Below are 13,071 nucleotides of genomic sequence, written 5' to 3'. Positions count from 1 at the left end.
CAACCTCAAACTCTTGGGCTCAAGTCATCCTCCTGCCTCAGCCTCCCGAGTAGCTGGGAATACAGGTGTCTGCCACAAGGCCCAGCTCAAACTTCCTCTTCTTATAAAGACACTGGACAAATTGGCGTAGAGCCCTTCCTAAAGGCCTCATTTTAATTTATTCACCACTTTAAAAGCTGTGTCTCCAAATACAGTCACATTCTGAGGTAGTAGGTGTTGAGTTAGGGCTTCAGCATATGCATTCTTGGGAGATATAACTCAGCCCTGTAACAATGGAGTTGCTTAATTGAGATACAGTCTACAAAATACCTGGCTAGCAGCCCAGATTGGAGACTAAGGTAGTATGACAGTTCAATGCAATGCAAAGTGATCCAGGATTGGATGCCAGATGGGGACAAAAGGACTTCAGTGGGACAATTGGCAATAGTGTGAATAAGGTCTGTAGGTGAGGTAATAGTATTACAGCTGTGCTTGTTTCCTTTTTTTGATTATTGTACTATAGTTATGCAAGATGTCAATATTTGAGGAAGCTTGAGTGAGGAGTCTATGGGAATTCTTTGTACTATTTTCTAAATCTGGAATTATTTTAAAATTAAAAGTTAGGCGGTGCCCATAGCACCTTGGGTAGGGCTCTACCATGTGCATGGAGGCTGGCAGGTTCCAACCTGGCCTGGGCCTACTAAAGCAATAATGACAACTGCAACAAAAAAAAATTAGCCTGGTGTTGTGATGGGCACCTGTAGCTCCAGCTAATTGGGAGGCTGAGGCAAGAGAATTGCTTGACCCCAAGAATTTGAGGTTGCTGTGAGCTGTGATGCTACAGCACTCTACCAAAAAAGAGTGAGTGACTCTGTCTCAAAAAATAAATTAATTAAATTAAAAGTTTAAAAATAAAGATTAAATAAAATAGAACAAAAATAGAAAAGAACAAATGAGGGGGAGAGAACCAGGTTAGTTAGATGTGACTGTGAAGAAAGAAAAAAATAAACAAGTCAGGAAAAGAAGTAAGGAGAGAACGTGGGCCATGTGGTCAGAGCTTCTACACAAGCTGCCCTGTGGGTCCCCACTGACCTCCTGCTTGAGACAGTGTCTGGGATCTCATCATGTGTTTGGGGAGTCAATGGACATTGAGGCACAAACTGAAGAGGCGATGGCAAGATGCACATTCGTGAACGGCCTCAAGTTCTAACTTGTGACATTCTCTGCAAACAAAGGTACACAACGTCAGTGAGTTGTTGGAAATGTGAGGCCAAGTTCAGTGTAAACCTGTAATCCCAGCACTTTGGGTCAGCTGAGGTGGGAGGATTGCTTGAGGCTAGGAATTCAGGACCAGCCTGGGCAGCATCAAGAGATCCAATCTTTTTTTTTTTTTTTTTTTTTTTTTGAGACAGAGCTTCAAGCTATCCCTCTGGGTAGAGTGCTATGGCATCCCAGCTCACAGCAACCTCCAACTCCTGGGCTCAAGTGAGTCTCCTGCCTCAGCCTCCCAAGTAGCTGGGACCACAGGCGCCCGCCACAACGCCCGGCTATTTTTTTGGTTGCAGCCATCATTGTTGTTTGACAGGCCCGGGCTGGATTAGAACCCGCCACCTTAGGTGTATGCGGCTGGTGCCTTAGCTGCTTGAGCCACAGGCGCCGAGCCGCGAGACCTAGTCTTTAAAAATATATACATATATATTAAAAAGTTAGCTGGGCCTGATGGCACAACTGTAGGCCCAGTTACTTAGGAGGCTGAGGCAGGAAGATCCTTTCAGCCCAGGAATCTGAAGCTTCAATGATGTTTGAACTGCACTCCAGCCTGAGCCACAGAGCAAGACCCTGTCTCTAAAAAACAAACAACAAAGAAAATTCTTTGCATGAATTCTTCTGCATACAGAGTTGCTATTTTGATAACTGAGTTTCACTATCCCTTCATTTTTTTCTCCCTTTATTTGTTGAGATATAATTCACATCCCATAAACGTCACCATTTGAAAGTGCACAATTCAGTAGTTTTTAGGGTATTCTCAAAGCTGTGCAACCATCACACTATCTAATTACAAAATGTTTCCATCATTCCAAAAATGATCCCCATAGCCAGCTAGCTGTCATTCATATCCTACCTCGCTTCCATCTCGGATCTACATTCTGTCTTTGTGGCTTAGCCAATTCTGGTCATTTCGCGTGAGAAATGCCTTAGGCGGACCAAGCACTTTGCGAGTGCTCAGCCCCCACGATGGCCAGTGGCCACGGGATTGGACCGCGCAGGCAGGGTGTGAGCAGGCCGCCCAATGGCTCTTGGGCGTTTGGCGCAGGCAGGTGCAGGTGGCGGCAGCGGCGGAATCTGCGCGGGGCCCAGGCGGCGGCGGGCGCGGTCAGGCGAGCTTCCCGGCTGTGGCTAGCGGGAGCGAGCATGGCGGGCTGGTGGCGGGTGCTGCAGCGCGCGGGCCAGCGCTACCCGTGGCCCACCAACGTCCTCCTCTACACTGGACTCTACTCCGCCGGCGACGCGCTGCAGCAGCGGCTGCGGGACTGCCCCGCGGACTGGCGCCAGACGCGGCACGTGGCCACAGTGGCCTTGACCTTCCACGCCAACTTCAACTACGTGTGGCTGCGCCTACTGGAGCGCGCGCTGCCCGGCCGCGCGCCACGCGCCGTTCTGGCCAAGGTGCTGTGCGACCAGGCGGTCGGCGGGCCCATCGCGCTGTCGGCCTTCTACGTCGGTGAGGGGTCGGGGCGGGGGCCTGGGGCGCGAGCCGGTGAGGGGGCCTAAGACACGGCTTTGAGGGACTGGAGGGAGTGGGGTTTGCAGGTGTCTAGGGCCCGCGTAGGAGCCCAGCATGCCGGGGTCCGGGCTGGGTACAAGCTCGAGACCGGGACGAAGGGGCCAGGGTGTCTGGGGTTGGGGATTGAGGTTTCAGAGGGTGCAAAGTTGGAGGGCTCTGGCAGGAGACTGCGTGAGCTGGGAAGCTCGAAGTCCAACTTTTCAAGGATCCGGGGACACTAAGGTTGGGCAGGACTCAGGAGGCAGTTTCCCCCTTAAAAAAGGCCCACAGGAAAGTCGAGGAGACCTGTACTTGAAGCTGTAGCAACTGCAGTCTCGGTGAGCCCGTTGTGGGGTGGGTGCCCAGCCCTGTACCTTCAAAATTCCACACCTGGGTCTCTGGGGCCAACACACCAACAAAATGTAAGGGGACTGGTGATCCCGGGAGTCAGAGCCGGTGGAACCTGAGGTTGTGCCTGATTCCTCAGAAAATTCCTGCCCTAGTCCTGTTTTGGTAACACGATTTTCCCAAGGAGGTGTCATAGAAAATGTGAGGTGTCCTTGGATCCTTGCCTTAGAAGACTTTATACCTGTGAGGGCCCAGGGAGTCCTCTCTAAAGAAAATCCTCCTTGGGTTGGGGTGGAGCCGAGGCCTGACTGTGGGAACTTTCCCTTCTCCCCCATACTAAGAAAAGTGGAAGGGGTTCTGTGGCCACTGTCATCAAAGTAATTTCTGTAGCTTTCAAGGGAGTGGGCTAAGTAACTGGGGAGGGACATGATTCCCTCAGAAAATCTCCCCCATGAGTCCTGGGCCTGACCTTGGTATTGGGGCTTACAGATACCTCCCAAATGTGAGGTGACTTCTCTTAGAGATTATTGATGCCTTCATAACCAAGTTGAGGTCAGGCAATTTGCCCTTTTAAGGGTGTGTACCCTGCGCCATGGATATTATTATTGTTATTTTTTGAGACAAGGTCTGGCTCTGTAGCCCAGGCTGGAGTGCAACAGTGTCATCATAGCCCAATGCAACCTTAAACTCCTGGGCTCCAGTGATCCTCTTGCTGTGTTGCTCAGGCTGGTCTTGAACTCCTGGCCTTGAGTGATCCTCTCACCCTGGCCTCTTGATAGTGCCTTGTACCCTGGTGAAGGGATTGAAAACCAGGGAGCTGGGACTTCGGGGACTACATTCCTATTTTATCTTCTAACAACCGGAGTGGCAGGTATTCAGTATGTCCTAGTTATAAATGAGGATACTGCATCTCAAGGGGGTTATGTGACTCATCCAAAGACAACACAGTCCAGGCTCTCAATCGTGTTCCTAATCTTGATGCTCTAATGATCAGAGTGTGGTCAGTCTGTCTGAAACCAGAAAGATGCAGTGACAGGGCTTGGAGCGGCCTGTACTGACACAGAGACCCCTGGTACGGATCCCTGACTGGATTACTGCTTTGTTTTGCTTTTCAAGTTTCTGGTCCAGTTTCCCTCACCTCAAGTTACAATGAAGGGGGAAGGAGAGGGTAGGTTGGATGTTTGTGTAAGGCACTGCATGGAAATTGCACGGATCAGATGATCCTGTGTGCCAGGGCCACTTCAAGGAGCCAGAGTAGTAACAGATTAAGAGATCTGACTCAGAAATCAGACACCTGGGTTGGATTTAGTCTGCTATTAACTCTCTAAGCTCTTTTCCTCCTTTGTAACTCTACCTACCTTAGTGAATTATTAGGAAGGACAGATGAAAAGAGGCACATGAAGTGTTTAGCATTTAATGCTAGGTAAGTGGGACACGGTATTACCAATATTTTGTTGAGTTTCTTTTGAGTCTAGTAAGAATCTCCTGCAATTAACTAACAAAGGTCATATTTCCCCTTCCTCCTGATGAAGGGTGGGAGAGGGATTTTTAAAGAACTCTCATTTTTATACCCTTTCTGAAATAGGAGAAATTTGTCCTTGTTCCCTGAATTTCTTTTTAGAGATATTGAAGATCAAATTTTCGAAGTGAGCTGGGTGCTGTGGCTCACACCTGTAGTCTTAGCACTTTGGGAGGCCGAGGTAGGAAGATTGTTTAGGGCAGGAGTTCAAGACTAGCTTGGGCAACACAGAGAGACCTTGTCTGTACAAAATATAGGAAAATTAACCAGCATGGTGGTGCAGGCCTGTATTCCCAACTACTCGGGAGGCTAAGGCAGGCTCTTGAGCTTAGAGTTTGAGGTTTCAGTGAGCTATGATGATGCCACTGCACTCTAGCTGGGGTGATAGAGTGAGATCCTGTCTCAACAAAAGAAAACAAAAACGTTGGGCATGGTGGCTCATCCTTGTAATCCTAGAACTCTGGGAGGCTGAGGCTGGTAGATCACCTGAGCTCAGGAGTTGGAGACCAGCCTAAGCAAAGTGAGACCCCATCTCTACTAAAAATTGAAAAAATAACTGAGTGATGTGGTGGGCACCTATAGTCCCACCTACTTAGGCTGAGGCAAGAGGATTGTTTGAGCCCAGGAGTTTGAGGTTACTGTGAGCTATGATACTATAGCACTCTACCCAGGGTGACTGAGTGAGACTCTGTCTCAAAAAAATAGTTTTCAAAGTGTTTTCAGAAAGGCTGAATTGGTACATTACTTTCAAACTTTTGATCAGAATAATACCAACAGGAAATTCGTAGTAGCCAGAATATTCGATACCTACCAGCCTTTTAAAAAAGAAATAAATTAAAATTTTCAAACTAAACATTTCATAAAAAGTTGGAAGCTAGAAGAAAGTCACCAATAGTCCCACTATAGTAACATATATTGTTTTTGTAAATTCTTAAGGTTTGTTCTGAAAAAATAGTGCTTGCTTCAGCAGCACATATACTAAAATTGGAATATTTTGAAAAAATAATTCTGCTGGCTCGGCATCTATAGCACAGTGGTTATGGCACCAGCCACATACATAGAGGCTGGCTGGTTTGAGCCTGGCCTGGGCAGCTAAACAATAACGACAACTATAACAACAACAACAAAAATAGCCGAGTGTTGTGGCAGGTGCCTGTAGTTCCAGCTACTTGGGAGGTTGAGGTCAGAGAATCGCTTAAGAGTTTGGGGTTGCTGTGAGCTGTGATGCCATGGCACTCTACAGGCGGGGGTTGGTGGTGGAGAGGACATAGTGAAACTCTGTCTCAAAAAAAAGAATTCTGCTATAACTTTTTAAACTTGCTATTCTCACTTCATATTTATCATTCCTTTAAGATCTATCTAATCTCAGAGTGGAGATGGTGTTCTCTTTTCACTGTTTGAGTCAGGAAGGACATATTGAGTGAGCGATAGTGGTTATTTTGCACGTAGGCATGGGAAATATGAACATATATTGTTAATAGTAATCTTCCTGCTGAATCTTTTAAAATTCTTTTGGTGTATGTTTTGGTGAGTAGGTATGAACATTCTCCAGGGGAAAGAAGATATATTTTTGGATCTGAAACAGAAATTCTGGAATACATACAAGGTAAGACAGGCTTTTGAAAATGTAATCTAAATCTTTTTGTATATTTTTAACATTTAATAAAACTGTTCTTAGTGTTTCAGTTTGGTTGACACATGGGTCCCTTATTTGGACACAGAGGTCTTAAATTTGTTTTGCTAGATGAATGAGAGGCGGCCTTAAGACTGTCTGTACTTCCATGAACCAGAAAGAAACGGTATCTCTGAATTCTAGTTAACGTTCACAACGATTTTTGAATTTATCATATTTACTCTTATTAAGGATCACAATCTATTTTGTACATTTTGGAGCCTCTTGGTAAAACAGGAATTGTAGAATATGAGTGCCTTAATGAAAACATTTCCCCCATTGAGAACCAAAGTTTCCAGGTGTGTGTTCTACCGGGTCCTGGTGAAAAGAACATTAACATCCCAAGGGTATTTACAGAAAAGGATAATGTTCCGGAGGGAAATTCGTAGGCTCAGCGCAAGTCAGCTAGTGTTCTGTCTGCTCGGCACAAACATATACAATCCCGTTTAACAAATATTTATTCATTTATTCAAAGAAGATTTATTGGACAATGTCCAGAAGGCAGTATTAGGGTTGCCTTTCATCTCCGGCCTGGAGCATGTTTGATTCTGTTAATCACAATGAGATGAATCTTCAGAATTCCAGAATATGTGCAGACTGGCTGAGGTTTTCACATGTGCTTAATTCCCGGCCAAAAGCAGTACCCGGCCACACCCAGCTGTTACCTGCACTGTTCTAGCATCGTCTGTTCAATGGCTCTGACCCCCCAACCAGCCTACCACTTGATGGTTAGAGGCAAAGCATAGAGAGGCTTGAAGCCATAGTCTTCCCCTGAGTTCTTCTACTCAGAGATGGTAACCACAGGAAAGAGCAGTCAGAACTCTTGTTACTTCTCTGGGGGAAGAAACTGTGGGCCCATCACATCCAAATGTGATTTTCTTCTGTTTTAGATTGGAAAAGGAAAAAGTGTCCCCACTATGTCATGGAGCCTAAGGTGATATTTATCTAACATATAAAAAAAAAAAAAGAGCAACAATCAGAGTTGAAAAAAAGGGGGGGGCTTTACACAGAGATTTGTATGAGTCAGTGTTTCAGAGTCTCCTTCCTTAATGCAGGTGTACAGGCGGCCTGTTTGGGGAGAAACATAGGGATCTTTGCATACCTTTTTGAGAAAACAGTGGTTGCAATGAGTTAGACTCATCTGCATCCACAGAAAAAAAGCGGTACCAGCAATCCAAAGCCCAGCCCCATTTGGGGACTTTTCTGAAGATCTCCCATAATAAAAACTTACTTTTTAGCACTGTACTAATCGTTAGTGGAAGGTAGAAAAAAAAAAAATAACGATTCAGCTTCTGTCCTTAAGGGACTTAGAGTCTAGTGCAACAGTTCTCAACCTGTGGGTCACGACCCACAGGAACTGTATTAAAGGGCCATGGCATTAGGAAGGTTGAGAACCACTGGTCAAGTAGGATAGACAGACAAATAGACAAGTCGTTAACTAGAATGTTACTAGAAATGCATTGGGTCCCAGGGAAGTGTGGAAGTGTGGGGGTGAGGGGCTCAAGGAAGGCTTTCTGGGCGAGTGGATTCTTGAGCGGAGTTATAAAGAACAGCTGCAGTCAGACAAATATTCAAGGAGTTCCAGGGGCAGAAGGAGCTAAGCAGAGTCAACAATGAATGAAACACGTGGTCTTCCCAGGAGGGAGAAACCGTAAACAGTTTGGTGTTCACACAGTATTAATTATGAGTTGGGGAGCAGCTGGGAGTGAGTTTGGATCTTGGAGGCTGTTGAATACTATGCTGGGCATCTTGAACTTCATCTTTAGGTAATGGCAGCAAGGGAAACCCGCTGGAAGTTACCGTAACCAAGTTCACATTAAAAAAAAAAAGGAAGCAGTGGAGGGTAGTGGTTTGAGCAATATTTACAAGGTAGATTAATTGGTAGGTCTGAATGGTCAATTAGAAGACTCAAATTCTGGCTTGAGCAACAGCGTGGATGAAGTTCATCCCTTGATTGAGGATGTAGAGGCAATTTGAGGGGAAGAAACCAAGATGAGTTCACTTTGGGAAATGTTGAATTCCAGATGCCTTTAGGATATTCAAAGGGAGATTTCCACATGCACAGAGGAGAGTTCATGACTGTGTTTCATTATTTTTAGCATTTAAGTGTCCCAGATTTGGACAGTGGGAGTCCCTTCAAGCTGGTTCCTATGTCCTTGTGACATCCCCCATCTTTTTTCTTTTCCTTCTCCTCCTTCTTCTTTTTCTTTTTAAACCATTTTATGACTTTCTGGCATAAAAAGATATTCCAGGCTCATCTTATATCTTGTACCTTGTACTTGCCCCAGGCCTGAATCAGCCAATTCTCTGAGTCCTGATCCCTTTTTGTGAGGAATTGTGTAAGACTAAGATCTGGACACTAGATAATACTGCGTTCTGACAAGAAAAAAAGTGGTCATAAGAAATAAAGCAACCTCAGGTGGCTAAGGTGCCAGCCACATACACCTAAGGTGGCGGGTTCGAATCCAGCCTGGCCTGCCAAACAACAATGATGGCTGCAACCAAAAAATAGCTAGGCATTATGGTGGGCACCTGTGGTCCCAGCTACTTGGGAGGCTGAGGCAGGAGACTCTCTTGAGCCCAAGAGTTGGAGGTTGCTGTGAGCTGTGATGCCATAACACTCTACTCAGGGTGACAGCTTGAGGCTCTGTCTCAAAACAAAAAAAGGCAACATTTGGATGAGTTTAGTTTTCTGATTATTTTTGCTAAAGAATTAAATTCCTAAGTGAATATATACTTTAAATATAAAAATATGTATTACATGTAATACCTATTTTAAATATGAAAATATGTATTATAAAGCTTTTATTGCATTTACAGTACAACCTCTGTAAGTTGACTACCAAGGGACTATAACAAACTGGTCAACATATGGAGGTGGCCAACATAAGAAACTAGGCCCATTGTGCTGAGATGTACATGTGATGCATGTCTGATCTATGAAAATCAGGTCAACTTAAGGAAGTGGTCAACTATGGAAGTTTTACTGTATTTATTTTAGAAATCTTAGAAAGAACAAACTAGTAAAAAGAAATAAGTCTGTAATTATACTTTTAAGAACAATTGTGAACACCTCTAGTTTTATTTTTTAGATATAATTTACACACCAAGATCTCTATCTTTAAAAAAATTCACAATGGTAACATTTTTGTCAGAATGTGTAGGATAAAGCCTGTTAAAATAAGTCTATCTAAAACATTTTGTGGCTGGGCAAGGTGGCTCCTGCCTGTAGTCCTAGCTCTCTGGGAGGCTGAGGTGGGTGGATTGTTTGAGCTCAGGAGTTCCAGACCAGCTTGAGTAAGAACCAGACCCTGTCTCTACTAAAAATAGAAAAAAATAGCCAGGTGTTGTGGCAGGCACCTGTACTCCCAGCTACTTAGGAGGCTAAGGCAAGAGGATCTCTTGAGCTCAAGAGTTTGAGGTTGCTGTGAGCTATGACACTACAGCACTCTACCTAGGGTGACAGAGTGAGACTCTGATTCAAAATAAAAGTACAAATACACATAAAAAATATTTTGTAATACACAAAAATGTTGACTCAACTTTTTCTATAGCATGACATAGTTTACATACATGTAGATTATTAGCAAACCATTCCATTGAAAATGGTTTGTGGGGCCTGGAGGGGAAGCTGATCAAATGATCTTGTCCCCTAAGCAGCCATTCTTTTAATTTTTGTTTTATTGCGATAAGATGCACAAAACATAAAATTTTACATAACATAGAATTCACCTTTTAAAAGTATATGATTCTTTAATTTATTGATGAAGTTGTGCAACCACCCCCACTATCTAATTCCAAAACATTTCCACCATGTCAAAAAGAAACCCTATATGGATTAGTAGTTTCTCCCAATTCCCTCTCTCTCCAGCCCCTGACAACCACGAATTTCCTTTCTGTCTGTGAATTTGCAAATTCTGGACATTTCACATAAATGGAATCATACAATATGTGGCCTTTTGTGTCTGGCTTCTTTTACTTAGCCTAAAGTTTTCAAATTTCATCCATGTTGTAGCATGTTTCAATACCAAATTCCTTTTATTGCCCTAATGTTACGCTATGTCAATCCGCTGCATTTTGTTTATTCATTCATCTGCTGATGGACTCTTGAGTTGTTTCTACCTTTTTGACTATGATGAAGCAAGATGCTGTAAACTTTCAGGTACAGGCTTTTATGTGGATGCTTTCAGTTTTGGGGGGCATATACCTGAGAATGAAATTGCTGGGTCATACAGTAACTATATTTGAATCATTTTAATTTTCAATCAATGGAAACAAAAAGAATGGTTTGGTGTATAGTTTTAAGGTGTCATCAATGATCCTGTAAGTGTAAATATATTCCTGCATCATTCACTTAGGCTAACTGGGAAATTGCAATACATAAATGTATGTTGTTATTTCTAAAGCAGTTGTCTTCTAGAATTGGTGCTGATTCTGGAAAGACTTTTCATTCTGGACCTATGAATATATCTAATACAAATATTTCATACCTAGCAGTTTTTCCCAGAACTCCCCAGCCCTCTCTACTCTAGAGGCCTTAAAGTAGTCTACTTTAATCAGCTTAGCCTGAAATATAATGCCATCCTGGCATCCTATCTGCCTGATATTTAATTTCTTATAGAATGAACTGCACAATTGTTTTGTGTGGTTAAAAGTTATTTTAATAAAGTTTGTTGTTGTTGTTTAAATTCCAGACTGCTCTGATGTACTGGCCTTTTGTACAGGTGAGTTTCAAACTACTCAGAATATTCACTGATGGCTTTGGTTTATGGCTATTCTAACAGACTCTCTCTGTTTCAGCTGACCAACTTCAGCCTTGTTCCTGTTCACTGGAGAACAGCTTACACCGGACTCTGTGGTTTTCTTTGGGCCACCTTCATTTGCTTTTCTCAGCAGAGTGGTGATGGCACATTGAAGTCAGCTTTCACCTTCCTTCATATGAAGGAGGCCAGTGCGGTTGAAAGGCCCCCAGAGAAATGAGAAGTCAAGGACTCTCCTAAAGTGACTAAATTTTGTCCTAAAATGCACTGGATTGCCTGCAGAGAAAATACTTAACGGTTATGTGCTTCATTTTGAAGAATTACAATAGTATTCTATGGACTCACTTGTTTTTTAATTATCAGTGATTATTTTGAATTGTAGTCAAGCTTGTTTTTCCTCTCATTCTGTTTTGAAAATCTTACTTCTGTAATGTTTTCACTTCTCTGTTATTTTGGTTAATATCAATAACAGTGACAAAAATAGCCACTGTTTTAGAGTTATTAAATATTTTAGAGTTAATTATATTTTTATTTGAATATTTTAAATATTCAAAAATCAGGAATATTTGTCAGGAATCCCAATTTTGATTGTTTACATCTCTATTCTAAAATCTCAGGTTATCTCCTAAACATTTTTGAGTCAGTTTATCTTTTATACCAAAAACAGCCCTTATGGTAAATTTCTGTTTACACAGAATTCAATCAAGGAAAATATTGATAACCAGATTCTTCCCCTCAAAATACTATATAATAATTTATTGTTATGCTGATACTAAAATTCTACAAATACATTTTTTACCATCAAAAAAATAGTGTTCTGTTAAGAATGTATTTTATCTAGTTTTACAATTTCTAATTTAAGTACTTTTAAATTATTGTATTTTAGTTTTGAGCATGTTGACCGAAGCACCCCATTTCCTAGACATATGAAATAAAATTTTTGGCTTCTTTTTTTTTGAGGCAGAGTCTCACTATGTTGCCCTTGGTAGAGTGCTGTGCCATCACAGCTCACAGCAACCTCAAACTCTTGGGCTTAGGCAATTCTCTTGCCTCAGTTTCCCAAGTAGCTGGGACTACAGGTGCCCACCACAATGCCTAGCTATTTTTTTGTAGCACCCGTCATTGTTGTTTAACAGGCCCAGTTTGGGTTACAACTCATCAGCCTCGATGTATGTGGCCAGTGCCCTAACCACCGAACTATGGGTGCCAGCCCATCAGGTTGGTTTTGAACCTGTGAGCTCAGGCAGTCCACCCGCCTCAGCCTTCCAGAGTGCTAGGATTACAGGTGTGAAGCCACCACTCCCCACCAATATTTGGCTTCTAAATGAAATATATTGACTTCCAGAGGAAGGAAGAACTCCAATCCATAAAGTACCAAGGAAAATAATAACCTCAAATTTCACACTGATGATCTATTTTTAAAAATCGGTGGTTTAAAATAGATTTTTATATTTAAAGTAGACATGATAAAACGGACCTAATCTTCCAAATTTATTCAGTTTGTCTAACCTCAACACCAGCAAGTTTAAAAATTATGTGAATATCTTATTTCAAGAAGATTCAGCAAATTATATATAAGAATGACACCATAATTCTGTTGCTTTCAATTTTGTATTTCACAGATTTCAAAATGTGAAGCATGGAACTGTTCATTTATTTTGATAATTTATATTCAAGATTAATTTATGAACATATGCCTAAAATATGATAATTTATAGTATAAGTTTATATGTTATAAATATATAATTTCTAAGTATATAATTTATCTGAATGTAATAGGTTATTAATATATTTTACATTATTGGGAATTTCTAGGTGATTCAATTTTAAAATAATTTGTTATTTGCATTGTTTTAAAAGTGGTTAATACAACAGGAAAAAAATAAGTCATAATAAATAAGACAAATTTTGTCATCAAAACAAGTGTATCCAGGGTAATTGTGGTAATTACTGCTTGGCAAAATTTTAAATGAACTTCAACATTACTTAGATGATGGAAGAATAGTGTTTGCATTTTATTTATTTATTT

At 42.1% G+C, this 13,071-nt stretch overlaps 1 protein-coding gene across 2 annotated transcripts; it reads left to right on the top strand.

The window, feature by feature from the left end:
- The first annotated feature begins 2,333 nt into the window (after positions 1-2,333).
- MPV17L (MPV17 mitochondrial inner membrane protein like) lies at positions 2,334-12,015 on the top strand. Of its 2 annotated transcripts, XM_003790724.3 has the most exons (4): positions 2,334-2,701; positions 6,146-6,216; positions 10,977-11,006; positions 11,083-12,015. In XM_003790724.3, the coding sequence occupies exons 1-4, from the start codon at positions 2,392-2,394 to the stop codon at positions 11,260-11,262; spliced, it is 591 nt and encodes a 196-aa protein (XP_003790772.1). In that variant the 5' UTR covers positions 2,334-2,391; the 3' UTR covers positions 11,263-12,015. The 2 variants fall into 2 exon arrangements, with proteins under 2 accessions (XP_003790772.1, XP_012661261.1); XM_012805807.2 differs by lacking the exon at positions 6,146-6,216 and having other exon boundaries at positions 11,083-11,186.
- The last annotated feature ends 1,056 nt before the right edge of the window (positions 12,016-13,071 follow it).

The sequence above is a fragment of the Otolemur garnettii genome, unplaced genomic scaffold, assembly GCF_000181295.1.
Source record: "Otolemur garnettii isolate 467f Iridium unplaced genomic scaffold, OtoGar3 scaffold00044, whole genome shotgun sequence".
Lineage (NCBI taxonomy): Eukaryota > Metazoa > Chordata > Mammalia > Primates > Galagidae > Otolemur > Otolemur garnettii.
This window is presented reverse-complemented; position numbering and strand designations above follow the sequence as displayed.